This window comes from Lissotriton vulgaris, chromosome 7 (assembly GCF_964263255.1).
Source record: "Lissotriton vulgaris chromosome 7, aLisVul1.2, whole genome shotgun sequence".
Taxonomy (NCBI): domain Eukaryota; kingdom Metazoa; phylum Chordata; class Amphibia; order Caudata; family Salamandridae; genus Lissotriton; species Lissotriton vulgaris.
In genome coordinates this window covers 276,169,141-276,196,829 of record NC_141695.1, presented here as the reverse complement: position 1 = coordinate 276,196,829, position 27,689 = coordinate 276,169,141, and the positions used below count along the sequence as shown (strand labels likewise).

Here is a 27,689-nt window from a genome sequence, read left to right as displayed (position 1 = left end):
ATATTTATTGTACCAAGACAACATTATAAGGTTTATGTACTTCATTTCAAAAATATATTTTAATACTTTTAAAATGTTGACCTTTGTTGAAAGTGTAAAATAGTTAGACAATGTTTGCAATGTGTGTTTTCAGTGGCAGTTTGTTGTGAAAGTAGCTCTTTGACTTTTTGCATTTACCACAGTGAATATGTTTGACATTTTGAGGCTAATAAGATTGTAAATTCATTTGCATCAGTCACAAGAGTGACTGCATCCTTATTTTTCATATCTTTCCATGTTTCTCTTCATCTCTGTCTCACAGGTTGGTGAACTAGTTTGGCTTCCTGGCTGCTCCCAAAGGTGTCGGTGCAGCTCTTCGGGACGCTTCACCTGTGTCAATAGCAGCTGTGCAAAGGGACAGGAGTGTGCCGTGAAGGATGGAAAGCTTGGTTGCCAGATGCCCGGGGCAATCTGCGCAGTCACCGGAGATCCCCACTACCATTCGTTTGACAAGGCGGTGGCCAATTTCATGGGAACCTGCGCCTACGAGATCAGCCAGGGGTCCGATTCCTCCTCAGGATTCTCCTTCCGGGTGGTGGCAGAGAACAGGCGTTACCAGAACCCCAAAGTGTCCTTTGTATATCGGGTCACCATTTGGTTTAACAGTACGGAGAGGAATGTGAAGTTGATCTTCGAACAAGGGAAAGCTCCTCTGGTGAGACATGTGTTTGTGTAATGGAGGTCTATGTATATCATATCTATTGCTGGCATTTCTGATTTCGCTTATCTCATGTCCCAATGTATTTTCCAGAGTTGACCTAACCTTCACTCCTTTATTGACCTCTCTTCGAGTTCAGAACATATTTCTATTAGCTAATAACAGCAATTTGAAACTTTCATCTGGCTTATAGATCCACAAAATAGTAGTGAAGTCCTACCTGTATAACGTGCAACTGATTAACAAAACCATTTCTGAACATGAAGGTGTCGACTTTATCGAATGCTGTGCTGTAATCGATAAAACAGCAAAATAGTGTGGGTCTTTTCTTCTTTACAGCCTGGGATGATAGATGAGCTAACGCCAGCACGTTGTCCAGGGTTGATGACTGTGACCTAAAACCTGTCTGAAAAAAGGGGATGATGCCTTTTTCTTCAGACTGGGACTCCAAATCCTTCATATGGAGGTGGGCATGTGCCTTGGCTTCAAGGCCAAGAAGGGCAATAATTTGATGGCTTTGAACAATCACCTTTTTTAAAGCCGGGGCCCAGTATAGAACACCTCCAGGAGTCTGGTGTCTAGGCTGTGGAGAAGATCTGGTTATAGAGAGGAGTTAAAATTGCTGCCTAAAAATCTGGGGTGGTTTTAAAAACAGGGGCAGGTATCCCATTGGTCCCTGGAGCTCCATCATTCCGCATGGTCTTGAGGGTCTTGAAGACTATAGCAGGATTTATCAGGCCTGGCTTCACGTAGTGCTACTCTGCCCTGACACTCTGTTCAGTGGGGATGTTGCCAAGAATGACTATTGTTCTCCAGACTTTATATTGTTTGGCTGGTTTTGTCCCTCCCCGCGGATGGATTCTTCTGAGCAACCTTTGTTGGATGAGTCACGTGCATATAATTGCTTCACATAATTTAGCCAGTCTTGCTCCGCTACTCCATTTTCTCTTGTTGGTCCTCAACTACTCAGATGCTTGATATGCCTTCATAGTCTAGATAGGTTATTTTCCTTAAGCATAGAGAAAACCTTAAGCCATACCTTCTATGTATGGACTTTTTTGTGCTCCCAAACGTTTTGTTTTAAGGCAGACCTCAGTGTTGCGACCGATGGACCCAATATTGATCTGCTCCCTCTTTTTTTTGTTGCCAGAGCCTTGCGCAGGGCTTATTTGCCTTCGAGTATAACTTTTGTTAAACGTATGCTTCCTGTTGTTGGTGGCCCTTTAGGACTGAAGCGTTTTGGCTGGGGGTTTCCCAGCTTCGATTGGAGGTCCTCTACAACAGTTTTCCAGTCCTTTATAGATGATTGGTGCATTAATGGAGTACCTTCCTGTTTCTGATCCAACCAAATTTGCAACTTCTTGCCAATATTTTCTGACCATTTTATCCTCCTCAAGACTTTGTGTTTTTCTTCCCCTCTCGTATTTCCAATGGCTTGAAAGATGGTGGCTGTCGGTACTTCCAGCTGAATCACTGCTCTTAATGGCCTGTGATCGCTTTCCGTCCTATCCTCGACTTCTAAGTCTTTCAGTCTGGCCGCGATTACTTCACTGACTATATATAATTGATTCTTGAGATATCCCAGAAGGTTGGTTGTGGCTGCCAGGATGTCACTCGTGCTTCTTTCAGAGCATGAGTTGTAGACAACTTGCGGTTTTTGGGGATATTGTGGAGCGGTTCTGCCCGGCCATCCCCTGTGAATGGGAATTTGCTTTATTGAGATCTTTTAGGTTAAAGTCCCCAGCTAGGATTACCTGGTAGGATTTATATTTATCTAAAAGATCATCTAGTTTTCGTGACAGTGCCTCCATAAAGTCTTTCATAATAGTCTGTGCTGGGTTGATATAGCAGTTTATTATCAGAAGGTGACATGGATGAGAGTTGAGATTCAAACTTTTAATCAGCAGTGCTTGTAACCTGGATGTAGTCAGTTTAGAACTTATGGCCCCCAGGCTGATGGCATGTTTTATAAAAATTGATAGACCACCCTGCAAGTGGGGTACTGGTCAGAGCCCAAGTCTCTTGAAAGCACAATATATCTCTATTTTCTAGAAACTGATTCATGTCTTCATTTTCTATGATTTTACTGATCCCTGCAATATTCCATGAATTTATGGTTAGTTGCTGCTTGGGTGGGATTGCCCCCCTGGCCTTCGCACTGCGTGGCCTGGGGCCCAAGCTGTTAGGAATAGTACTGCCACCTTCTTGGAGTTCCGGTTTGATTCAGAGCATGGGGACTAAGTTGTGTAGATGGCCCGATGAAGATTTCAACAGGAAATTCTGATGCCCATAGTGTCCTTGGAGCCCATCCAGCTGTTGCTGTGAGTCCCTAGGTTGTTTGTCCTGTGCAGGACTGATCAGGGGCCCTTGCTCCCACTATTTGATGCTAGGACATGTGGATATTTTACATGGGGCAAGGTCTGATGTCTATGCCCCACTCCCCTAGTTGTGCTGATTTATTCAGAACCACTTGTCGTTGTTCCTTTTTCTTCATACCCACCACTGTGGATTTGCCATGGGTATCCCCCTGGATGCTCAAGAATCTCACCCATTCCAGGCACCCTGTTTGTATCTGGTCCAGGGTGGCAGGATGTTTAAAGAGGCAGAGAATATTACTCCGGTTCAGAATGTTGTTGTGCCTGAGGTATGAACCACTTTTCCTGTTCCTGATACGTGCACTGCTGAGCTTGATGCAGAACTTATACTTGCTTGTTGACTTGAGATATTTCCTGCTTGTTGACTCGAGATATTTCCAGCTTGGGGCCTGATTCTCAGTCCTTATTTGTTCGCTGTGCCGATCTGCATCTCAAAGCTTGGCTTGGGTTGTGTAAAGCTGTCCTGCGGCAGTGATGTAATGGCCATCAATGCCTACCTTTTCATTTTTTAAGAGCAGGCAGTGGTCCCTGCTCTTAAAAAAGGCAGGCGTTCACATTCACAAAGGGGAAGAGACCCGTTAGGGTTTGCGTTTGCAAATGAATTGCTACCTCCCTCACTGAGTCAGTATAATATGAATGTTTTGAGACTGCATTCCAGTCGCAAAACATTCATGCATGCCCCTGCGATTTACTATTAGGAATGGATGTCCTTGGCATGTCCCTCCCTAATACCGATTCGCAAAACTCGCAAATCCTATTTTGCGAGTTCGTAATAGGTTACCAATTCACAAAATAGGGTTGGTACATGCTGCAAGCCGTTTTAGCGGTCCCATGTGGCTTGATTCTCCATTTGAAACTGCTAAAAACAGTCAGATATCCGACCCTGAATTCCTTGCTTTGACTTCATATTTTCCCTTTATTAAAGAGGCTGTAAAGCACTCACAAGCTAGGTTTGCAATGCTCCGACGTTTTAATCATTAAGGTGTGAGTGAGTGTGTGAGCGAATGTGTATACATGTGTGTGTGTGCATTTGTTGGAAGCATGTGTGTACTCTGAAAAAGAGGCACAATGAATGACTCCCTTTTATGTCTTTTAGGTTAATGGTGTCAAAACTAAACTCCCGGTCAGTCTAGGATCCATCTGCAATATAACAGCAAGTATGAGCACAATCTCTGTGGTAACCCCCTTTGGAGTCCGTATTCAATACAACGGAGTCAACACATTAATGGTGCAAGTCGGGCCACAGTACCAAAACCAACTACGGGGGATGTGCGGCAACTACAACGGAGATGGCAGAGATGACAAGTTGAAGCCTGATGGAACCATGGCAAGGAATGACACAGAGTTTGGGAATTCCTGGAGAGCAGATATCAGTGCCCCTGGGTAAATAGAGAAACACAGACAATGATGGTAGATAAAGAATACATGACCCATGACATCTCATGTTTGCATGGCTAGATTCACAAAAGCTAGCCTAACATATAAAATATTTATATGCTTGTACCTGTAGTACATCTTAATTCCTTTACCCCTAGAACCACCAAGCTTGTGAATGCTGATTTTATTTTTACAACATATTTTGATTGTAAGCCATTAATTGTATTAAAAATACAAACTGTCCCATAAGCAACCTCCATGATTATGCTACACAATGAACAGTTAAATACCATAAACCTTACCTAAATAGTTTTTTTTCCAATACCCACCACATGTCATATTACACAATTTCTCTAATACTCAGTTTAATTCACTGATTAGATTTCTTTCAAATAACCATTTAATATTTTTGTTTATGAATCTTCAAGGATTCTTCCGCAACAACAGTCTAAGTAGCCTACTACAGACTGACCACAGCGGAAAGGTTTACATATATACAAGAACAGGAAGCATGTTAATGACATTGGAGACATCAAAATGCTTATAGATGATTATCACTGAGTCAATATTAATATATGTTGTAGCAGATGCCAAAACAAATATCTTTATACATTTTCCGTCAATTTTATTCTTTGCTTTCAGTTGTGTGGCTGATACTGGTTTGATCAGCACTAACCAAACCTGCACTAATCTGGGAGCCATTCAAGGCCAGTGTGGGATGATCACCCGCCCATCGGGCCCCTTTGATGAGTGCTACTGGTATGAGAATGCGGATCCATTCTATGAATCCTGTGTGTATGATCTCTGCTTCTATGGTACCAACAAGGGGATGCTCTGCACAGCTGTCCAGGCATATGAGGCAATCTGCAATCTTCACAGCTTGGTGATTCCTGATTGGAGGTCCGAGCTGCAATGCGGTAAGTCAGCAGCGCCCTTAAACTGCTTTAATTGCTTGTGATGTCTAATTCATCTACTTGTATAATGTAGGTGCGGCAAAATGCGCTATCTCGGTTAGTGGTCTAGTATTGCTTCACCTTGTATACCCCTGGTAGTCTCACTCCTGATCTTTTAGAGCTGTTTGGTTATAAAGGCTTCTATTTGTGACAATTGAAGCAGAAGTTGTCACCCCGGTGAGTTCTGGCCCTTAAAGAATAAATATGTCTTTGGCTCCTAATCCTCCGTTTACAGTATGGGCCTGTCCTGTAAGAAGTTTTCTGTATATGGCGATGAGTGGAAGAAACAGACTTGCATATGTTTTGAGGCTTCAACTTCACTACTGCTGCCAATATTTTGTGTTTTTTTTCTCAGCACGCACATATTACTTTGTGCTGTACTATACAGTCTCACTCATTGGATAGATTGTAAGGCACTGAACTGTGGTGGGTCACTCATTATATGCATTTTTTTTAAATATAACAAAGTGCAAGGTCAGTTCAGTGACACTGCTCACAAACCATCATTACACTGCTACTGGTGTGTGTCTCTTCTGGCCCTAGTCTTGTAGAAACCCTCGTGCATGCCATCTCTTCGATGTCGTCACACTGTGCAATGGTGTGCACCATCATGTGATGCCGTGAGTCCTTCAAATGTTGAAGTCATGCACCACATGCCTAATATTCTACTTGTTCAAGTCACCAAGACAGCACCACCTCAAGCATTTGTATAGTGATTATCCATTGACTCTATGGGTGGGATGCTGCTTGAAGCACAAGCTTCCGATGGATGTTTCTGGTGTATTGTATCAGCACATTTGTTAAACTATGTTACATATAGATGAAAATCCATAGCAATTGGCTTCATTGTGAAACTATAAGGATTGTTTTTATTTTGATCATCTTATTGCCTTTTAAAGAGTATTGGATGTGAAGGTTTGAGATTTCATCCATACATTAATATATTTTTCATTAGATTTCATTCACATAATGAAAATCTATTATCTGCAGGCATACCCTTTTCCTTCCTTCAATCTAAACTGGGCAGGAAGATTGCAAAATGATTGTTCAATGTCAGGCCCAGACATTGATGTAGAATTAGTTCACACAATTAATTTTTCTTTCTTTTGTTTCTTTTCACTCTTTCATTATTTTTTATTAGATATTTTTGGAACTCTTGTTGTTTCACTATGTAAAATATTATGTTGTCACTATTTTTCTACTCATCTTCCAAGGAACCTATTATTAAATAGAGAGCATAGGAAATCTTTGTGACATTTTATGCCATGGTGTGATCCAAAAAAGAAAACTTCATTTTTAATGCATTGTTGAGGTCCTGAAGGGCAAGCGGTTTATGTCAGTACACCTGATTTCTGTGGCAAGGATGAAGGTATAGTACTTTATCATTAAGACACATTAGTGAATGAGCTGGTAAAACACCATCCTATTATGTCCATTGTTTTGGAAAGATAATATTTTGGCATATATTGTCAGATGGTTTGCAGTGTGGAGGATTGGGTAAGTGCTTTGGGGAAACTTGCATTTATACCTAAGTTTAGTGTTGCTTTATAAGAACATAAAGGGGACCACTTCATGGTAAAGTGTAAGTTTGAAAGTGTGAGAGTGGAACTTTGGCTCAAGGATGACAGACCTGTGAATGAAATTACTGTGATGGACAAACAGTGTGAGCGTTCTTTAGCTTATGTGGAAGTACTATGCAGATACTGGAGTTTACAATGCAAGTGCAAGCAGTTGTAAGAATTAGGTTAGCGTTTTAGTTTGTTTTTTTGCTTCCCTAATTACTGTTGGGCGACAGATGCTTTTGTTCCTGAAGAGCAGGGTGGGGGTTTGGAGTTTCAGCTCCCTTTTGTTCTGGTTCTTATTTTTCTTGTACTCTGCACCACTTCTGGCACGCTATATCTAGGTGAACGCATCCCGCACATTGATATGCTCCCAAGTCTACTGGCTCTGCGTTCAGCTTTATCCCCACCCGCTCCACCATGCGGGCCGATGGTCCGGTTTCCTGCACGGTTCCCTCATGTCTGGCCAATTTAGCAGAGCGCCCTCGCTACATATCATATCCTGAAATGCCAACGGCCTACTGGACAAGATTAAGCGCGCTGCCGTCCTGCAATACGCTTAGCGTCAGGCCTTAGATGTGGTCCTGCTTCAGGAGGCCCACCTATTAGGCAACCATTGCCCTTTCCTTGCGCGCTATGGAGCAGTCTGGCATTCTGGATTCAATAGAGGCTCGAGAGGGGTGGCTATCCTGGCACGCCACGCTCTTCCCCTAGTAGTGCGTAAAGTGACGCATGACTTCAGGGTTGTTTTGTTCTTCTAAAAGGCGCCCTCGGAGACCGTCCCCTTAATTTGGTAGTGGTTTATGCACCCCCCGCCCTATTGGCTCACACACTCCATAGGCTTAACCCTGTGATTGCTGCCCTGCCCCTGGGACTGACCCTGGTGGGAGGTGATTTTAACGCTGTTATGGACCCTGTCCTTGACTCCAGGTCCCCTTCCTCCACCTCCAGAACTATCCAATCTGGCCTCCTCATGACATGGGCCGGCGGCTTGGGGCTCGGAGATGCCTAGAGACTTTGGCACCCGACTGTGCGGCAACACACCCACACCTCAGCCTCACACCGCACCCATGCGCGCTTAGATTAGATCTTCCTGCCGGCCTTGGACTGTCGGGAAACTCAAACGGTCTCTTCCTTCCAAGGGGCCTTTTTGATCATTCTCTGGTGTCCCTCTGTGCGGGGACCCTCCCCCTCTCCTCCTCCCCATTATGCTGGTTCAACGCCTGGTTCCTCCAGGACGGTGAGTTTAGAGACAGCGTTGGTGCCGAGCTCCGATGTTATTTCACTACAAACCAGGGCTCAGTGTTCTCCTCTCGCACCCTCTTGGAGGCCGGCAAAGCCACCATCCGAAGATTTGTGAAGAGCCAGCTTAAGCTCCCCCGTGCAGTCCGGGAATCCCAGGTCACGCTTCTTGAGTGCAGGCCGCCCAGCTTGAGACACTCCAGCCCGAGGACAGGGATGAGGCCCAGGATGGGAGGCTTACATTCCTGAGCGACGAGATCCGACAGACCTCCATGGAAGCTGTCAAGCTCCTTTGGCACTCTTTGGTGGCCCAAGTGTACGGCTGGGGGAATAAAAATGGGAAACTTCTTCATTGCCTAGCCACCTACCCATTAGAAATTTGTATAATACCGGAGGTGGTCGATGCGAGTGGTGGGATACAACGGGCTCTGTTGGCGGTGGCTCAGTGCTTTGCTACCTACTACACTACCCTATATTTGGTGCAGGGCACCTGGTCTTTCCCTCCACAAGCTCCTCTAGTGAGAGCATTTCCCCCTTCCATGTCTTAGTGATTTGGCGGACCAAGATCTTCAGCTTTCCCCTGAAGAGGTGACTGACGCCATATCCCGCATGGCAGCTGGTAAGACACCGGGTCCAGACAGGCTCCCCCAAGAATTCTACTTGTCCTACCGAGATACCTTGGTCCGGCCTCTCATTGAGATGTATAATGAAGCGGTGGAGTGTGGCTCCTTTCGCCTGGAGACGGACCTGGTGACCATTGCAGTGATCCCAAAGTCTCAGCCCCACTCAAGTTGTTGTTCGAATTATCATCCTATTTCGCTCATCAACACTGAACTTAAGATATTTGCCTCCATCCTTGCCAACCACCTATGACCCCATCTAGCCACTCTGGTTCATCCGGGCCAGTGTGGATGTATGCCTCTCTAAGGCATCAGACGTTGTCTAAGATGTCTCATTTTACTCTTGCAACTCGCACTTGCTGTCCCCATATTTATCTTTACTGTTAGTTGACTTCAATAAGGATTTTGATTTGGTCGATTGGGGTTACCTGGAGGATGTCTTGGAGCAGATGGGCTTTGGTGCTCCCTTCCACAAGCTGGTGAAGATGCTGTACCAGCGGCCCTTGGCGCAGGTCCTAGTCAACGGAGCCTTATCTCACTCTTTCCCCACCCGCCGTGGTACGCGACAGGGATGCTCCTTCGCTCTGATCCTCTTCGCTCTGGCTATGGAGCCCCTTGCCTGCCTTATTCGTAGTGACCGCTCCCTCACGAGATTGCGGTGGCCCGGCTTTGAGGAGGATAAAATCTCACTTTATGCAGATGATGTCCTGCTGTTTTTGGCTGACCCAGCCCAGTTGGGGCCCCTGATGCCTCCGGGTGCTTAGCCTCTTCGAATGTACTTCTGGCCTACGGATCAACCTGGCTAAGTCTGTGTTGGTCCCCCTGCACGTATCGCGTGAATGCTTTGATTTGCAGTCGACGATCCCCCTTCGACGACAGCCCTTCAAGTAGTCAGGGATCTGGGTGGCCCTTCTCCCAGAACTTGCATGGTCACTCAATGTCACCATGATAGCCAAGCAGATCCGTGCGGATCTCTAGAAATGGCGTACTCTACCCCTAAATCCTTTGGGAAGGATAGCCCTTTTCAAAATTAGGATTTTACCCCATTTTCTCTACATGCTTCAAAACACACACCTCTTGTTTGCCAGATCTTGATTCCGGGAGATGGATGGTATGATTGCGAAGTTTCTAAGGGGGGGAGAGGCCAAAGCTGGCCCTGGCCCATTGCCGCATTCCACCCTTTGACTGAGGTCTTGGTCTGACAAGCCTCTATCTGTATTATTTTGGCAACCCGACTATTCACGCTTCACAATTGGTTTAACGGCGGATGGTCCGATCCGACGTATTGCCTGGAACTGCACACTCTGGGCTTCGCCTCCCTCCAGGGGATGCTCTATGGTGCGGCTGTCACTCGGGCTCTCCCTGAGGTTACTCGTGGAGTGTTCCTGGCTTTGCGGGCCTCATTGTGCCATACTCGTTGGTCGGGTAGGCTGACACAATATACCCCCCTGTGGTGTGGTACCCGGCTCGGGGAGGTGGTGTACCTGGCAGCGTTCCAGCGGTGGGATCTTATTGGGATATCCCAGCTGGGCGATGTCTGGAGTGGTACCCACTCGCGCTCCTTTCAAGACCTGCATGCCAGGTGTTCTCTCCACGCATCTCAACTTTTCCGCTACCTGCAACTGCGCCATGCCCTTCGCTCATACATTCCGGATGGTACTTCCTGGCCAGAAGCGCAGATTATAACTGGTGAATTGGGGAAAGAGGGTATTTCAATCTTATACCGATCACTCACCGATAATACCCCCAACTCCCTCGCTCACCTCCGTGATAAGTGGGAGGGCTGGCTTGGGGCACTAGAGGATGCTGACTGGAGAGATGCCTTGATGGGCCCCAAAACAATCACGGTCTCGGCGCGGCTTTCATTGGTCCAAATTTACTTCCTGCATGCTGCCTATCTTACACCGCTGCCCCTTCACAGCACAGGGCTCCTGTCGGATGCCCTTTGCCCCCGCCACTCCATCCCAGCGCAGACTTCTATCACATGGTGTGACTTTGTCCCGCGATAGAGAGGTACTGGGAGTTCTTAACAGGAGAATTGATGGAGGTCTTGGGCTGGGAGGTCCCTTTGGCTCCTACACGTATTTTATTGGGCATAACTGATGGTCTGGACGGTAGAGAGCAGACAAAGCTTCTTCGTAACGTGGCTTTGGTGGTAGCAAAGAGGGATATCGCTGCCCAATCGCTGATGGCTACAGCACCAACATTGGAGCGTTGGCCCAGGGGGGTGGACTGGTGTGCCGCCCAGGAATTACCTCTTAATGTGGCCTGGGGATGCCCCTGGAAATTTCGACTAATGTGGGGGAAGTGGGTGGTGGTTATCGAGATTGAGGTGGGTCGGCTGGATCTACGGAGCGCTTCTAGGGATTTGGGCCTTTGATTTGCATGCATGTCACCTTTTATGTCAATGTGAGTTATGCTTACCCTGGACTATTCCCATGCGATGTAATCCTGAACGGTGCTGTTTGTTTGGTTACATTGGAAACTCAATAAAACTGAATATCAAAAATAAAAGAATTAAGGTAAGCCTCATATTCAGGGTCTTGTGCAACCTTTGCAGAATTCCTGGCTGCATAGCAAACCACAAAAAAATGTGTGGTAACAAAAGTGGTTTAAAAGCCCTGTGGGAGAAAATAACATTATGTAAAATATTGTAGAAGTTTGATAGGTAGTGTTAAAATTAATAAGTTGTTTGAGCCAGGTCATTTTGTGGATCAAGGTGATGTTGTATAGCTAGTATTTGACAGTAATGAAAACGTCACATGTTTTTATAACAAACTAAACTCCAGCCAATCAGGTGGTAGCACCCTTTAAAATACTCCCCGCAGAGGCATCTTCCCTCGGATTTCCTGTCACACGTCTTATAAAAGGGAGTCTCCCTGAGCTCTGCTCAGTTCTTCAGCTACTACCTTGATTTGGATTATCTAGATTATGGCCCTGATGCATGAAGCTGAAAACCGCTCGCAAAGGGGCAGATTCTCAGAATCTACCCGTTTGCGACAGGTATTTTTGCATTTGGGATGCATCATCCCAAATGCAAAATTGCAAATTAATAATTTGCTACATTACGATTACTTGCATTTAAGGAATCTCAAATTGTGATTCCTTAAATGCAATGCATTAAAGTTTAAAAAAATAGCGATTTCGCTAATAGGGCTCACAAATTACCATGAAGCTGAACTTCATGGTAATTTGCAAAAACTTTGAAAAATGCTTTAAAGTGTATTTTTCAAAGTTTCATGTTGCGCACACACATGCCATAAGGGCATGTGTGTGCTCAACATATGTGCACAGATCAATTTCAGGGGTGCAACAGGGTGTCCTTTGGACACCCCTGCACCCTTGAAATTGCATTCTCATTTTGCGATTCGCTAATTGCGATTCGCAAATTGAGAATGTCTTCCCATTCATTCCTATGGGCATCTAAGCCCATAGGAATGAATGGGGAGGTATTCCTTAATTGGGACTCGCAATTTGCGAGTCGCAATTAAGGAATTTTAAGAAATCGCTATTTTTGAAGTGATTTCTTCTTGCATAGCATTTTGCTATTCCTTATTAGCGATTCCTTATTTTTCGCTAATAAGGATTCGCAAAATGGATGCTTGATGCATCTGGGGGTATTTCTGCTGTTTCATTTCCCAGCACCTGGCACTAACATGTTAGAACAATTGAAAAAACTTGTGGGACCTTTAGAAAGAAGAAGTTACAATGCGAAGACCCTCACAAGGAGTGTAGCGACTGCCTTTATCCGGTCCACTAAGTAAAGGACTGTAAAATCTGTTTGACCTTTTCATCTAAAACTCAAAGATTGAGAGGGAAGGCTGTTAATGTGGTTACAAAAACTTAAATGGAAACAGGTGTCATTTCTGAGGAGGAGGACAGTGAAGATTCACAGGAAAGGTCAAGGAAAAGGGAGAGGTTGTGCCAAAGGTCACCAGAGCTGCACAGAAAAGCCATAAAAAGGCTCCCCAAGAGTCTTCAAAAGTCCATTCTCATAGAGGGAAAAAGTATAAAACCACCTCAGAGTTCACTAGATCAGTGCCTTCAACACACTCTTCAGCCCTGACATTACATCTTAATAAATCCTCTGCAGAGGCACTCATGGAAAAATCTATACTGGCAATGAGATTCTTGTGGACGAAAACAGCGCTGTCAAAAACATTGTTTACTGCAGTGACAACGACATCGTCGACAATGACAACTACGTCGACCAATACAGCCCCCTCAATTGCAACCTCATTGATGACGACAATCTTGTTGACTGGGAAAAAGAAACCACCTATGTTACACCTTGAACTGGAACTGTTGACAACATTATTTACGATGTCATCGACGACACCATCGTAGATGGACAAACCAAAACAAGAACCTTTACCCTAAACATACTTCACCTAGCAAGGTGTCCTCCTTGCCACCAAGTCATCTATTAGATATGAACAACTTTAAAGATGATGATGGACTATTTGGTACAGCTCGTAGTTCATGTCAACCGAAAGCCCAGTACAAAGAAGAAGATGAAGGGGACTATTATGAGCACGCATTTGAAAGGCAGCAATATATAGAGTAGCCTAGACAATAGTTCCTCACTATGCACCGCCTCTAACTACAGAGCCCATGAATAAGGTTCCTGTGGCTCTAGTGCATGACTTACAGGGCATATTGCAGGATTACTATAAATGCTTCCCAGTCCTGAAAAGTTAAAAAGCATCTCCAATTCGTCCACAACTTCCTATACTAAGATCACCTGAACCTATGCCACCACACGCCACTCCAAGAATGACTCCGGTGTCAAATAATTCCATGCCTCCTCAGTAAGCCCTGTCACTTGTCCTCCTCGGATGATGATAGAGAGGAAGGTAAAATTCAATATAATCAGTCTATGCCCAATGTATTAGACAATTATCTCATACCAACACCTTCGGCTCCTGCACCACAACACAACCGGTGGACTCCCCACCGGATGATATCAGTGACTTCCATACTCTTATGGAGCGAGGGGCTAAATACTTCCAATAACAATCTAGCAATTGGATTGTCTTCTATATGATTTTGAGGAACAATCTAGAAACGCTGTAAGGGCAATCCTAATTGTCAAGGATCAATAAGAAATGCAAAGCTCCTGAAGACACACCACCATGTCTGGTTGGATATTTGAAGCCAGACTCTTTCATTACACAGACTGCACAACTCCAGTCAAAAATCCTTCCACACTGATATAAACCCTGCCTCACAAGTAAGGCAGATGCCTCGATAACATTGGGAAGAGGTACTCAACTATGCCAGGAACAACAGTACGAGTGGCCAATTCGCTGGCAATACTGGGCAGATATGCCTCCAGATGTAGTCAGACATCACAACATACATGGATGGCCACAAATCAACTTAAACACAATCCAGACAAATCGAAGATAATTTCTTCAGAACTCCACCTTCTGAGGTCTGATGATCATGGTGGTACCAGGATAGCCGCCTCTGGCTATTCTCCAAAATTCGGTAGAAAACTTGGGAATCAAAATTGATAATACTTTATCGATGAAATCCCAAATCCAAGCTCTGGTAGGCACCTGCTTCAGGTTGCTACGTACCCTGAGAATCTTTCTACCCTTACTGATACAAGGTAAACAGTGATCCAGGCCCTAATTCATTCCAGACTCAACCATGGAAATGTATTTTCTATACTTGGGTCAGCTTGACTATCTCCTGAACGGCCTTTTTAGTAATTCTAGATACATTACAAGACAAAGCAAGCGTTGGCTGGTCAGCAAAAGCAGAGAGAAGCTGTGGTGACCACATGGGTAACCTTTAAGGTATCGCATTGGTGCCTGCCACATCACCCAGTGTACAAGAATCATGTCAGAGGTGAGAAGGCAAGTTGTTTGATACCAATGATGATATATTTAGGTGGTATCATAATTTAGCTGCCAACCTCAAGAATGCCCGTGTGGTGCCCATGTTATCCTATGGACAGGTAACACGTAAAGTATTTTCCCATGGGAAACACCACTTATAGGGACAATTCGACCTGCACTTATGTTCTCACCTTTAATATACTTCACCCCGCACTTGGACAGAGGAGTTCTACCTTAGAGGTGCCTTAAATATACTAGAATTAGTGCATTTGACTGGGCCACCCATGGTGAAGGCACAGTCAAGCTCAAGCAGTTTGCACTGCTCCTGCAGTCTGCAATGGTAGGCCTCCTGTCAGTAGTTTGCTTGGGTCACTCAGGATGGTATAAAACCGTGCTGCAGATCTGGGGACCTCATTACCTCATATGCCCTGGGTACCTCTGGTATCATATACTAGGGACTTACAAATCTGCTATGCACTGGCAAAGAAGCAGTCTCGTGAAGTCTTAAGAGCTCATTCCCCCAAAGCTAAGGCTACGACCACTGCGTGAGGCTGTAGAGTTCCAGTCCTGATCATCTGTCAGGCAGCAATGTTTGCATCCTTGCACACGTTTACTAAGCATTACAGTCTGGATAGTCAGGTCTACAGGGACAGTCCTGCAGGACTTCTTAGTCTAAATTTATCCAGAGACTCACCTCTGAGGATGGTATTGCTTGAGTATCAATTCAAAGGTAGGAAAACTGTGGCTAGATGTCTCTATCAGAGGAACAAATTTCTTACCTTCAGTAATGCCTTATCCGATAGAGACAATAGCTAGCTGCAGAATCCTTACCCACCCACCCATCCTACCCGCTCTGAAGACAGATTTTTAGGCTCTGGGCCCTATTTTGGACACACCAGTGTCAGTGCACTCCATGGCTCTTCCCTTCTGGCGTGGACAATTGTGAAAAGTAAGCCACCTACAGAGCGCAGGGATACTGTACATAAATATATCTTCTGGATACAGTCTAACACATGGGGAAATTCAAAGGTAAGGCATCTGCAGCTTGATATTTTCTCTACCAGATAAGGTGTTACCGAAGGTAAGTAACGTGTTCATTATTTTGTTTACCACTTGGGCATTGAGGTTTGCTGAGAGAAAGTAATGTACTATTGAGAAAGGTGCCCTGGCTTTGTCCCGGGACATAGCAAAGTTTAAAATTCCTTTGGGAAGAGGAGTCAGAGTTTGATGTTTATATTGACCATAAACCGCTGAATGAAATGCTGAGAGGAAGCAGTTGGGCTCAGTGTCAACCCATACCTCCAGATGTGGTGGGGGATTGACAGATGTTGTGTTTGGAGTATGTATGCACCTGTGGTGAGTAATAAAGAGGCCAATATTTTGTCTAGACTTTTGAAACAAGATAATATTGAGGTTGAAATGAATCAAGATGAGCAGACATGCAAAGGTTTTAAAGTTTGCACCATCACAGAGTATTGTGTGAGTGAACAAGACTGGTTTGAAGAGTTGAGAAAAGGTCTGTAATTGATGGAGGTAGATTTCCAGATCAAAAGGGGTGGAAAGGAGGCCAGATCAGAGACAATAACAATAACAGGACTTTTTATTCTTTCAGAAATAAGTTACCCCTTCTGGATTGTATTTTGTATCGTTGGTTACATCTGATACCTCCTAAGACAATTAGGATGTTTCTGGTAAACTGAGCTCATGTAGGATATCTTGGCATTTGAAAAATTAAGAATTTTAAGGTTTGACTATCACAGGCAATGCACGGATTTCTAAGCTGACACAGTAATAGGAGAATGGCTGGATTGCAAACTAAATGCCAAGGTAAAGAAGACAGGGACTCAACCGATAAGCTGTAGTGAAATTCCGTCAGGTTCATAGGTTTAGGTACCCATCAACGTTGTAGGACCTATTCAAAGAGAAAAGGTGCCATAGTACTTGTATTAATAAATATGTCTTCCTGGTGGTCTAAGGTCAGAATTGTAAAAGAAATCAATACCGACTCCGTGATCAAGAATTTTTTATCTGGTGTTTTAAAATGAGGGGAGTCCCAGGATGTTATTGAGGGATATTCGTTTGTACTAGACTTCTAGGAAGATGTAAGATTACTTAAGGAACAGAGGGACAACTCACAAAAATGCTCACTTTATCACCCCAAAGCAAATTACATAGTTGAGAGTTTTAACAGGACTTACAAAAGGGATGCAATTGGTCACAAGTATGGGAAGGACGTGGATGACACTAGAGTCCTACATATTTACACCACATGCCACAATGGACAGTGATCTGGTTGAGTTTATTAAAAGGAGTAAGCATGTACAGATTTGTGTGCAGAATGGCTCAAAGAAATACATGATAGTGACAATTTTGATACTGATGTGGCGAGGTGTAAGAGAGAGTCGAGCAAACAGGCAACTAAAAGACCAATTACGACCTTTGGCAAGCAGTGGTAGATTGTTTGGTGGCAGTAGGGAGAGTTGGGGTTGTGAAAACAACGACTGTATTTCAACATATTTCAAAATTCTGTGAATTGATAAAAGTAATAAAGTTGATCAATGAATCCAAATATTACTTTCTCAGTCAATATCAGCAGTGACGTCAACGTTCTTGGTGAGCGACAAAAAGGAGCAAGACTAATGCCTTTAATAAAGATGGGGTTGTGATAAAAGAAAAATAAAGGGAGTCTTGGAGAATATGTCTAAGACCATCTCATCATCAAGATTTTGTTTGTGATTATACGTTCTGATAAGACATGTATCTACGATATATTTATATTCTAGTTCCTTTTATTGCAATATTGAGCAACATATTCGTAAACTGTAAGTTAAATTGTATGTTTTCCTCATTTTTTGTTTTCTTTTTCTCACTGTTTATTTTCTTTTCGTTTGTCCTTTGCCCTGCTTGCTTTTTATCATATTCTGTGTGTTTTGTTATTTGTGGAACAGAAATATATGTTTTTGGGGTTAGCAGTATAGTTATGCCTAACTTAGAATACTCTTAGAACCTCTGACCCTTTATAGGTATTTAAGTATGAGGCTTCCATTTGTGACAGCAGGCTGGTGGTTGGAGCCTCTCAAAGAATAAATCTCACTTTGGATTATCTTTCGTTTCAATTCTTTTCAAGAAGCCTCCCCACAAATAGTCTTATTAGGCATTCCCAGCAACAGATTCTAAACTAACAAAGTACATCTGGTATTGTAATTTCTAAAGACAATTGTAATTTATATTACTTGCTAGTATATGACTCTTAGTACATAATTATAACGCAGGACAATTTGTTATGCAATTGTAATGGTAAACTCCACACAGATTTGCTCCACATCCAGTAATGAGACAGTAGTAACAATCATGTGACTCTACTCATTTTGTTCCCCTGTCTGCAGATGACAACTGCACCGAAAATAGTCACTATGAACTGTTTGGCACTGGCTGCCCAACCACCTGCCGCAACCTGAACCAGAGTGCGCCATGCGCTGCAGAGAGCGTGGACGGATGCTTCTGTGATGAAGGGTTTGCTCTTCACTCTGGCCTTTGTGTCCCTGTAAGTCAATGTGGCTGCACCATGGATGGCGTCTACTACAACCTGGGAGATGAGGTCTTCCTAACAGACACCTGTAGCCAGAAATGCACCTGCATCGCACAAGAGATGGTGTGTGAGGCCCACACATGTGCCGCCCTAGAAGAATGTAAGGTCATGAATGGAATCAGGAGGTGCTACCCTGTAAACAGCGGAATCTGCTGGGCCTCTGGAGATCCTCACTACCGCACCTTTGATGGAGTCACCTTCGACTACCAGGGCACCTGCAAGTACACCCTCAGCAAGTCTACTTCCCAGACCGGCTCTCTCGTTGACTTTAGCGTCGTAGTACAGAACGAGCACCGATCATCACCAGTGGTGGCCTGGACGCGAAGAGTGGAAGTAAATGTCTATGGAGAGCAAATTACTATAACAAGTGGAGAATATGGCCAAGTTCAGGTAATGAAAGACCTGATTCTAATTAACATGCAGAAATTGACCTAATCTAAAAGAGAACGTGATGTGTCTATTTGTTAATGACAGGTCTAAGTAACCATTAGGAGAACAAATGAACCAGTAGCAAGAATGGGGAGAACAATAATTGAATCACGCTAATAGTGGAAATGGTGTGAGGCGTTTTTAAACATGTTTAGCATACTGAAAATGAAACGAATAAAATATGTGTCGAGCATGAGTCAATTCCAGAGGTACAAGCCGTGTAGCTTGATTGCTTCTTGAAGAGGTAAAGCACAGCATCACTTCTGCACTCTTTTGCATACTGGACAATTAATACAAACAATAAAATGCCACGGAGAATGCCCAGAGTGCAAAAGAGCCGTATGTTGTACAAGGAAGTATCCTGCATTGTATATAGCAAGCACCAGGTAACTCACTTTTTGAAAAATCTTTAATTGCACTCAAGATTGCAAGCCTGTCCTCATAAATACAATGTTGAGGACCCAGTAACAAGCATCATGGGCGCTCACTCTTGGCATTAGTTGGGTACTGCCAGCGATAGCCACGTTGAGAGATGAAAATAAAAGATTGAGCTTCCATCAGTAATGGATACATGATGCACCACTTTGCGTTGACATGTCTTCTTCATTCATTTTATGCCAATCAACAGCCACCCTGCAAAACAAATTATCCACGGATAAACAAATTAACCATTTTCGTGAGCGACTCTAAAAAGTGGCAATCTAGATTGTAGACAAAATGAGAGCCAGCAGAACAAATGTATATGCCAGTTTTTCAAAGTAAGTTTAATGACGATAAATACATTAGATAACTTGTATGGTGGACAAATAATAATGATAGGATCTGGGCGGTAGAAGTTATGTGAAGTTGTCTATTATGATGCACAAATGTATTCATCAGGAATCTTTATGACTTCAAATATGATTCATTTATCACAATTACAAGTGTGTATATGCAGAGGAAATGAAACTCCAACATGAGGCCTGAGTAAAGAAACTACAAAGAGAACCATTAAGTGCCTCTCCTATACTTTAATGTAAACTATGCATAATTATTTAATTATTTCAGATCAATGGCTTCCAACATATTCTCCCAGTTTCCAGTCAATCTGGGAAGATCCAAGTGTATTACAGTGGCTCCTCTGCAGTCGTCCAGACAGACTTTGGCCTTGTAGTGTCCTATGACTGGTGGCATCACGTAGCTGTGCAGGTGCCTGCAGCATACTCAGGATCCCTTGCTGGCCTTTGTGGAAACTTCAATGGGAACAAGAGTGATGACTTCAGGATTCCTGATGGATCCCTGGCGGGCAGTGCCATCACTTTTGGAAACAGCTGGAAGGAAGAAGACGAGGACTCTGCTTTCAACTGCATAGACACTGACAATCCACCTGTGTGTGGTGAGGACATGGTGTCCCAGTTCAGCGACCAGAACCACTGTGGAATCATGAAAGATCCAAACGGTCCCTTTAAAGACAGCATCAATGCTGACACTGAGGTCTACTTCAAGAACTGTGTCTATGACCTGTGTGGAACAGACGGCGACCAGCAGACACTATGTGAAATTGTGAAAAATTATGCCCATCATTGCCAGAGCCGTGGCAATGCCATACAACCATGGAGGACACTCACTGGATGTGGTATGTCGAAAAACGTTTGATTTTTATTGATTTTACTCCTCATTATGCCTTTTAGTTACCCCAGGGCAGTGTAGGTGAGTTACAGTTTCCATAGTGTAATGATGCGGACCCAAACAGTGCAAGATAGGCCCTAATATTACTTTGCTGTCCTGATTTTCTGAAACACATGAAATGTGACTATCTGGGAAACAAATGCCTTTCTTTGCCCCATGGATAGACATGAGTAAATCCACATGAACACACTTGCTGCTCATAGCTTACCTATAATTGCCACTTAGCTACTTATTATAATAAAACAAGCACAGAGGTGGGTATATCTGCCTTCATCTTCCAAATAGAAAAAAACCTTCTATGTAAAATGTTTCATTCTGTGACTGAAAATCCGTTATATGTGATACTTTCACCACAGATTTACCTTTTATTGTATCACTGCAATCCTTATTTTATTAAATATTGTGGATAATGGACCGATTTTGAGACATATAATATTCTGTTACATGGGTTTCTTGATCCATCTGACTGAATCAGAATAAAATAATATTCTTTATCCCTGTATTACCATAGTTATGGGTTTGGCTGATTAATAGTTCGCTGTTTCCTACATCGTTGACACAGCTCTAACCTATAAATAGGTCTAGGAACATATTCTGTCCTCTTTACATTAGGAACTGTTCTTGAAAAGAAGGCTCTAGTGAATTCTACTGCTGGTTGTAGGAACCAATGAGTCAATGTTTCCACGTCCCTGTTTTATGTATTACTTCCAAAGCTATGAGAAACACAGAAACATCTGTGATGTGTATACAGTGCTCCAAGGACACTGCTCTGGTATTCCACATCATCCCAAATATTTTGTTTTTTTGCTATCATAATCAATATTATCAAAAGTAGCAATAATAGTGATAGTAGCAGTAGTAGTGGTGTCAGAAATATGTTGTCTTTCTTATTGTAATTATATTTGTACAGTTTTTCCGACTGTACATTGATGAGCACCAAGTTTCCATGTAGGTCTCAATTTAATGGCATTTTTATTTTACAGGCATTACATGTCCCAGTAATCAGAAGTACGAGTTATGTGGATCTTCTTGCCCTGCTACCTGTGCCAATGCCTCAACCGTCTGCCGCGGTCAGTGCAAGGAAGGATGCCAGTGTGAGAGCGGGTTTGTTCTAAGTGGCACTGACTGTGTGCCACAGAGTCAGTGCGGCTGCACAGAAAACGGCAAATACTACAAAGCAGGAGGCACTTTCTGGAAACAGGACAACTGCCAGACTTTGTGCCGGTGTGATGGCTCCACCAGGACTGTCCAGTGTTCACTCTCATCTTGTGCCACTGGTGAGACTTGCACCACTGTCAAAGGCGTCTATGGCTGCCATGTTCTGCCTGATGGTATCTGCCGGGCCTCAGGAGACCCTCATTACACCAGCTTCGATGGGAGAAGGTTTGATTTCCAGGGCACCTGCAAGTACGTCCTGTCTGAAGTACAAGGCTCCAATGGTTCTCTGCCCTTCTTCAGAGTGGAGGTGAAGAATGAAAAGCTGCCGGGCCTGCAGGTGGCGGTGACCAAGGAGGTCTTTGTTTCTGTGTATCAGACCCAGATACATCTCCAGAGTGGAAAGCGTGGCACAGTTGAGGTAAGTTATAGTTTGGATGAAGTCATCCTAATGTATGCCAACTTCGCACATACTTCCTCATTAATAACTTACCCATGTTTTCTGAGCAGCAAACAGTGTTCATTAAAGCTCTGAAATGATGCTTTTCTTCACCGTGCTGTCTTGGTTAGATGGCTATGTTGGATATGGTCTCTCATCGTTTTTCTTTTGCTCACAATGATGGTTGGCTTACCACGGCCACGACAGGCTGTTAGCCGTACCTAAGAATAGGCCAGCTGCTTTAGACACAGTTCTTGTTTCTGGCTCCGATAGGTTTAGACATCTTTGCTCAAAATTGTTGTGGATTTCTGAGGACATTTTAATGTGGGTGTTTTTTTACCCCATCTACTTATATTCAGAATGCTTCCCTGTGATCTTTCTTTCTTTTGTTTATTTCCGGTCTTGTGTAGCTTGGTTATGGTATGGTTTATCGAATTAAGAAACACCTATTCTCGCGAGAGCACAGCTTAGGGTGCTTTATATATGTAAAGTAGCTATCTGCATTCCGGATTACTGATGTGCTCATCACGGCAGAAATAGTTGTACAGGTGACTTGTAAAGACAATAATTCTAGTTGGGGCAGGCTAATGTTCAGCTGTAAATGTTATAAAAGTGCAGTTACGTTTATTGTGACGAGGTTATCCATACTGCAGCTGAAAGGTGAGCATGTGGTGGGGACACCAGGGTCAGGTGAGGGACCTAGGTATCAAAGCTTCAGTATTATAGAGATGTCTCTTGGCACCTAAAAACCACGAAACAAGTCACTTTAAAAAAAAGACAACTCACAATCGTCCCATCTGGAGAAAAAGCATAGGAACAATGAGTTTGTTTGTTTGGTAATTGTCTTTATGGCCAGAGCAACCATCACCTTTAAAAACGAGCCACTCACTGTAACTCTCTCCATCAGATCAATGGAATCATTCAGACTCTGCCAGTGAATATCAACAGTGGAAGAATCGTCATCTTTAAAAGTGGGGACTACACGGTGCTGAAAACAGACTTTGGCCTTACAGTCAACTATGACATGGTCTACAGCGTCTTCCTGACACTTCCTGCTCGATTCCGAGGCCAAACCAGTGGTCTATGTGGGAACTTCAACGGGGTGGTGTCCGATGACTTTACTACCCGAAGTGGGTCTGTCATTACTAACGCCTTCACCTTTGGTTCCAGCTGGGTTTCTGAAGGCAGCGCTAGCTGTGACCACGGCTGCTCAGGTGACTGCCCCGTCTGCAGTGCAGACAAGATGATGGCCTCCAAGAGAGCCTGTTGGATCATCCAAGACCCCAGAGGGCCCTTCTCCTCCTGTCACTCAAAGATCAACCCGGCTCACTACTACTCTGACTGCGTCTACGACCACTGCCTGACTGAAAGGAACAGCACCGTCCTGTGCCATGCCGTTCAAACCTACGCGGCCGCCTGCCAGGCCTCCAATGTGGCCATTGGCAGCTGGAGGAACAGCTCCTTCTGTGGTGAGTGAAGTAGTTCTTCGTTTTAAGGGAGTGAATCAACTCTGCCAGAGAAAAGAAGAACAGGATACACTTTTAAGCAATAATGAAATTATGTGTGTGTTCAATGTACATTTGATAAATGCTTTATTGGTAAAACCTGTATGTAGAATGCCTCTGAGTTCTAGCCAACATTGTTTCAAAAATTAACCACTTTGCTTATAAGCAGTCTGTGGTACAGGCTGGCGTCCGTAATTCTCTAGTTTCATATATAGTGACAGCTCCATATGCACATTCATGAAGCTACAGACATTAGCACCTTCTGAAACTGAAGATTTTTCTTTTTATTACAGTACATTCAATTTTGTCTTTCGAAACATCGGCTAACATAGCGCCAAGTGGCCTTTCGTATTGTATGGGCCATTCTGTTTGCTCGCCTCTCTAACTTCCGGATGTGAATCCGGGAGTGTAGCTGCTGGTGCAGTGGCACCGAGGCTGTGGGAATTGAAGGACCTCCTACTGTGTTATATCCGCTGCAGTTGTTTTAAAAAAGAGACACGCTCTATTGTTTTTTGTGTTTGCTTTTTACAACTGCCTGCCTGGGGGTCTGTATCATGACGGGGAGTTAAATTGACAGGAGGTGCTTAGCAGTGTAGCAGAGCAATGGGAACGACTGAGAATTGAAAACGAGAAAGATGATAGGAGGGCTAGAGAAGGTAAGAAAGAGAAGTGATGGGAGCGCAACAAGAAAGGGTAGCACGAACAACAATCATTGGCAAAGCCAATGTCTCTTGACAATGGCAGATCGATGAGCCTCTGGCATTGTTAATATGAATGTTCTTTAGCTGTATGTTGACACCTTTAGGTTTTGCCACTGTTTGTTTATTTGTGTCTATCTTTCATGGAGTGCGCTTGTCAGCCATGTTTCTGCGTAATGGAACCGCCACGAATAAGGCACAATGAGGGCCGGACTGGAAACCAAAACCGGCCCTGGCAAAGTGCTCAGCCGGCCCCCAGGGAGTTGGGGGTGCCGTCGAGATGTTTGCCAGGGCCGGTTTCGACCGAATTTGTTACAGAAGCCGATATTGCAACTATGCTGCAAAAGCGGTCCTGTAACAAAAACGGCCCCCAGGGGTCCAAAACCGCCCCGCACCCTGGTGGCCCACCAAGGAAATGCCCGGTACCCGCTTTGGCCAGTCCAGCCCTGGGCACATGACTGAGCCAGAGAAGTAACAGCAAATATCCAAGAAACCAGTTGCAGACACAGCTAAAAGATAAAGGGCAAGACGAGCACCACATCAAAAAGTGCTGATTATTCAAATATCCCTATGGGAGGCAAGATGGTAAAAAACAAAACGCTTCTTTGAGCCGAAATCAAAAATCCCCAGCTGAGCGTAATATAGACGATTACGGTGCAAGAGTGTGTGTTTGTAAATATAAATATTTGCTATCTAGACATTCGAGAGGCATTCGTTGAGCAAAAGCATCGGAGAGGCAGCGTCTTTGGTACAACCGGCTGTTGCTAGTAAAAACAGGAGGGCTTTTAAAGAAATAAGAAAGTAGTCCCAAAACAATGCCCTACAATGTCCACTGCATATGTTTAACAGTAGTTGGGCGGTGCGCTTGTGGAGGGATAAACACCTGAATAAACAACACCAGTGCAGGACAACACAACACAAAATGGAGCAACAATGGTGCCGAGGGATCCATGTCCTAAGGTAATCCAACTAGAGCTGTCATTTAATGCCGACCTGGAATTGGATGATTTTCTATCATTTTGGTGCTTGCATTAGGATTCATGGCATCCATTGACTCCAAAGCGTCAATTAAGTGGTGTAAGGGTCAGTTTTAAACAAAGATGCTTGAGCATTGTTGGGGTGACAAGTCTGGCAATCGAGAAAGGCAAATTAAATATTCTATGTCAGTCTTTCATGACTGCCCTGTCAGTGCTTAATTTGTAACAAATGCCAGGGCCCTTCTGAGAAGACTATTGCAGCCTGTGCCATGTATTGACCCTGCCAGCGCTGCCACTGACAACCCAACATAACACCTATCCATTACACTCCTACTAGCGTGACAATTCAAACTATTTCAGGCCACACAAAGACATAACAATGGCATGGAGGAGGGTATTTTTCATTTTCAATGCAATTTGACTTAATAAACACAGTTGTTGTGCTCATTCCAAAATTAAACAGACACCGCCACCTTGTGTTGAACTGTCACAAGAGCCGGTGCTGACAATTAAGTGCTGATGTTGTGCACTGGACACCACTGGCTCAAATTAAGCACTTGCCCTATTCCACAAACATTGCTGTCTCACCACTGTAATTACCTGCAGCTCTTTTTCTGCTCCCACTGGTTTAGGAAAACCTCATCTGCTACATGATGTGACATGTGCAGACCGGCAAAAAACTTCACATTATCACAAAGAGTTCATGTAAAGTAGTAGGATAATATGTCACTTTAATTCAATAGTTAAAGACTGGTGCCTGCATTGATCGCGTGATAGGTAAAGGCTTGTGTCTGCATTGATTATGAAGGCTGGTGATTTCATCGGTCATGTGATAAGTTATGGGGGGTGTCTGCTTTGGTTATGTGATAGCTAAAGACTGGTGTCTCCTTTCGTAATGGTATAGGTAAAGACTGGTGTCCGCATTGGTCATGTAATATGTAAAGGCTGTTGTCTGCAGTGGTAATGTGATAGGTAAAGGCTGTTGTCTGCAGTGTTCATGTGATAGGTAAAGGCTGTGTCTGCAATGGTCATGTGATAGGTAAAGGCTGTTGTCTGCAGTGGTCATGTGATAGGTTATGCTTTTCGTCTTTTGGAACTAATAGTGTCTGTAATACTGCATTTTCTGACTGCTAAGTTTGTTAGCGCTTTCTAACAGACAATGTATTCCTTTTGGTATCTGCAGGCATAGAGTGTCCAACCAACAGCCACTATGAACTTTGCCATCGGAGGTGTCAGGACTCCTGTGTCTCCTCATCTTTGCTCTCACACTGTGATGCCACCTGCTCCGAGGGCTGCGTATGTGATGATGGGTACCAGAGAAGTGGCGACAACTGCGTGAGAGCGGAGGAGTGCGGCTGTCAGCACGAGGGGATGTACTACAGCGTGAGTATAACTTCAGCACTGGTATTGCAAATGAATAATTTCACATTTCAAATACATCTTTTGTTCAGTCTCCTCCTATTCTCTTAGAGCCTTGTTCTCTTTGTCTGTCTATCTATCTATCTATCTATCTATCTATCTATCTATCTATCTATCTATCTATCTATCTATCTATCTATCTATCTATCTATCTATCTATCTATCTATCTATCTATCTATCTATCTATCTATCTATCTATCTATCTATCTATCTGTCTGTCTGTCTGTCTATCTATCTATCTATCTATCTATCTATCTATCTATCTATCTACCTATCTATCTATCTATTTCCCTCCAATCTCTGCTTATCGTCCTTTTTGCATGGCTTTTTCATGAATGTCTGTCCTGTCCTGTAAGTATGGCCTATACTATCTTTGTGTTCTTTTGTCTGAGCATGTCGTGTCTTGCCTGTCTCTTTCCTCTCTGTAACCTTCTATCTCTCGCTGTCACATGTTATCCATGCATGGAATTACTTTGTCTTCAGTTTCCTCTCCATATAATCCCCTTTCTCTGTCTCACAGGTTGGAGAATACATCTGGCTCTCTGACTGCTCCAAGAGGTGCCGCTGTGACTCCACTGGTAACTTCCGCTGTGCTAGCAGCAGTTGTGCCCAGCGACAGGAGTGTGCAGTGAAGAATGGGAAGCTAGGGTGCCAGAGCCCGTGGGCAATCTGCACGGTGACCGGAGACCCACACTACCACACCTTTGATGGGACTGTAGCCAATTTCATGGGGACCTGTGCCTACGAGATCAGCCAGGGCTCAATCGCTGCTTCAGGATTCTCCTACCGGGTGGTGGCAGAGAACAGACGCTACCAGAACCCCAGAGTGTCCTTTGTGTACCGCGTCACCGTCTGGCTGAGCAGCACTGATGAGAACTTCAAGCTGGTCTTTGAACAAGGAAAGGTTCCTCTGGTAAGATTAACACTTTATCTGTATTATAAATGATAGATAGTTCCATACTAGTCATGTTCACCTGATTCGCTGTTCAAAAGCTCCCTCCCCAGATGCAAGAACTTCACAACATAATCCAACCACAGTTTTGAAGAAAAATTTGTTTTATTGGTGTGTAACAATCCAACTTTTAAAATTGACATAGGAACATTTAGACAGCATTCAAGGCCAAAGCAAACATTACT

The 27,689-nt window shown here is 43.9% G+C and overlaps 1 protein-coding gene across 1 annotated transcript in view; it reads left to right on the top strand.

Moving 5' to 3' along the window:
- Positions 1-27,689, top strand: part of LOC147701387 (uncharacterized) — a 194,049-nt gene that overhangs the window by 36,135 nt on the left and 130,225 nt on the right. Inside the window, exons 13-21 of the mRNA XM_086929343.1 lie at positions 302-694; positions 4,169-4,455; positions 5,092-5,366; positions 18,059-18,651; positions 19,738-20,305; positions 21,342-21,934; positions 22,860-23,421; positions 26,316-26,515; positions 27,073-27,465. Of these exons, the coding sequence (XP_086785469.1) occupies positions 302-694; positions 4,169-4,455; positions 5,092-5,366; positions 18,059-18,651; positions 19,738-20,305; positions 21,342-21,934; positions 22,860-23,421; positions 26,316-26,515; positions 27,073-27,465 (3,864 nt within the window). The remainder of the gene's footprint in view (positions 1-301; positions 695-4,168; positions 4,456-5,091; positions 5,367-18,058; positions 18,652-19,737; positions 20,306-21,341; positions 21,935-22,859; positions 23,422-26,315; positions 26,516-27,072; positions 27,466-27,689) is intronic.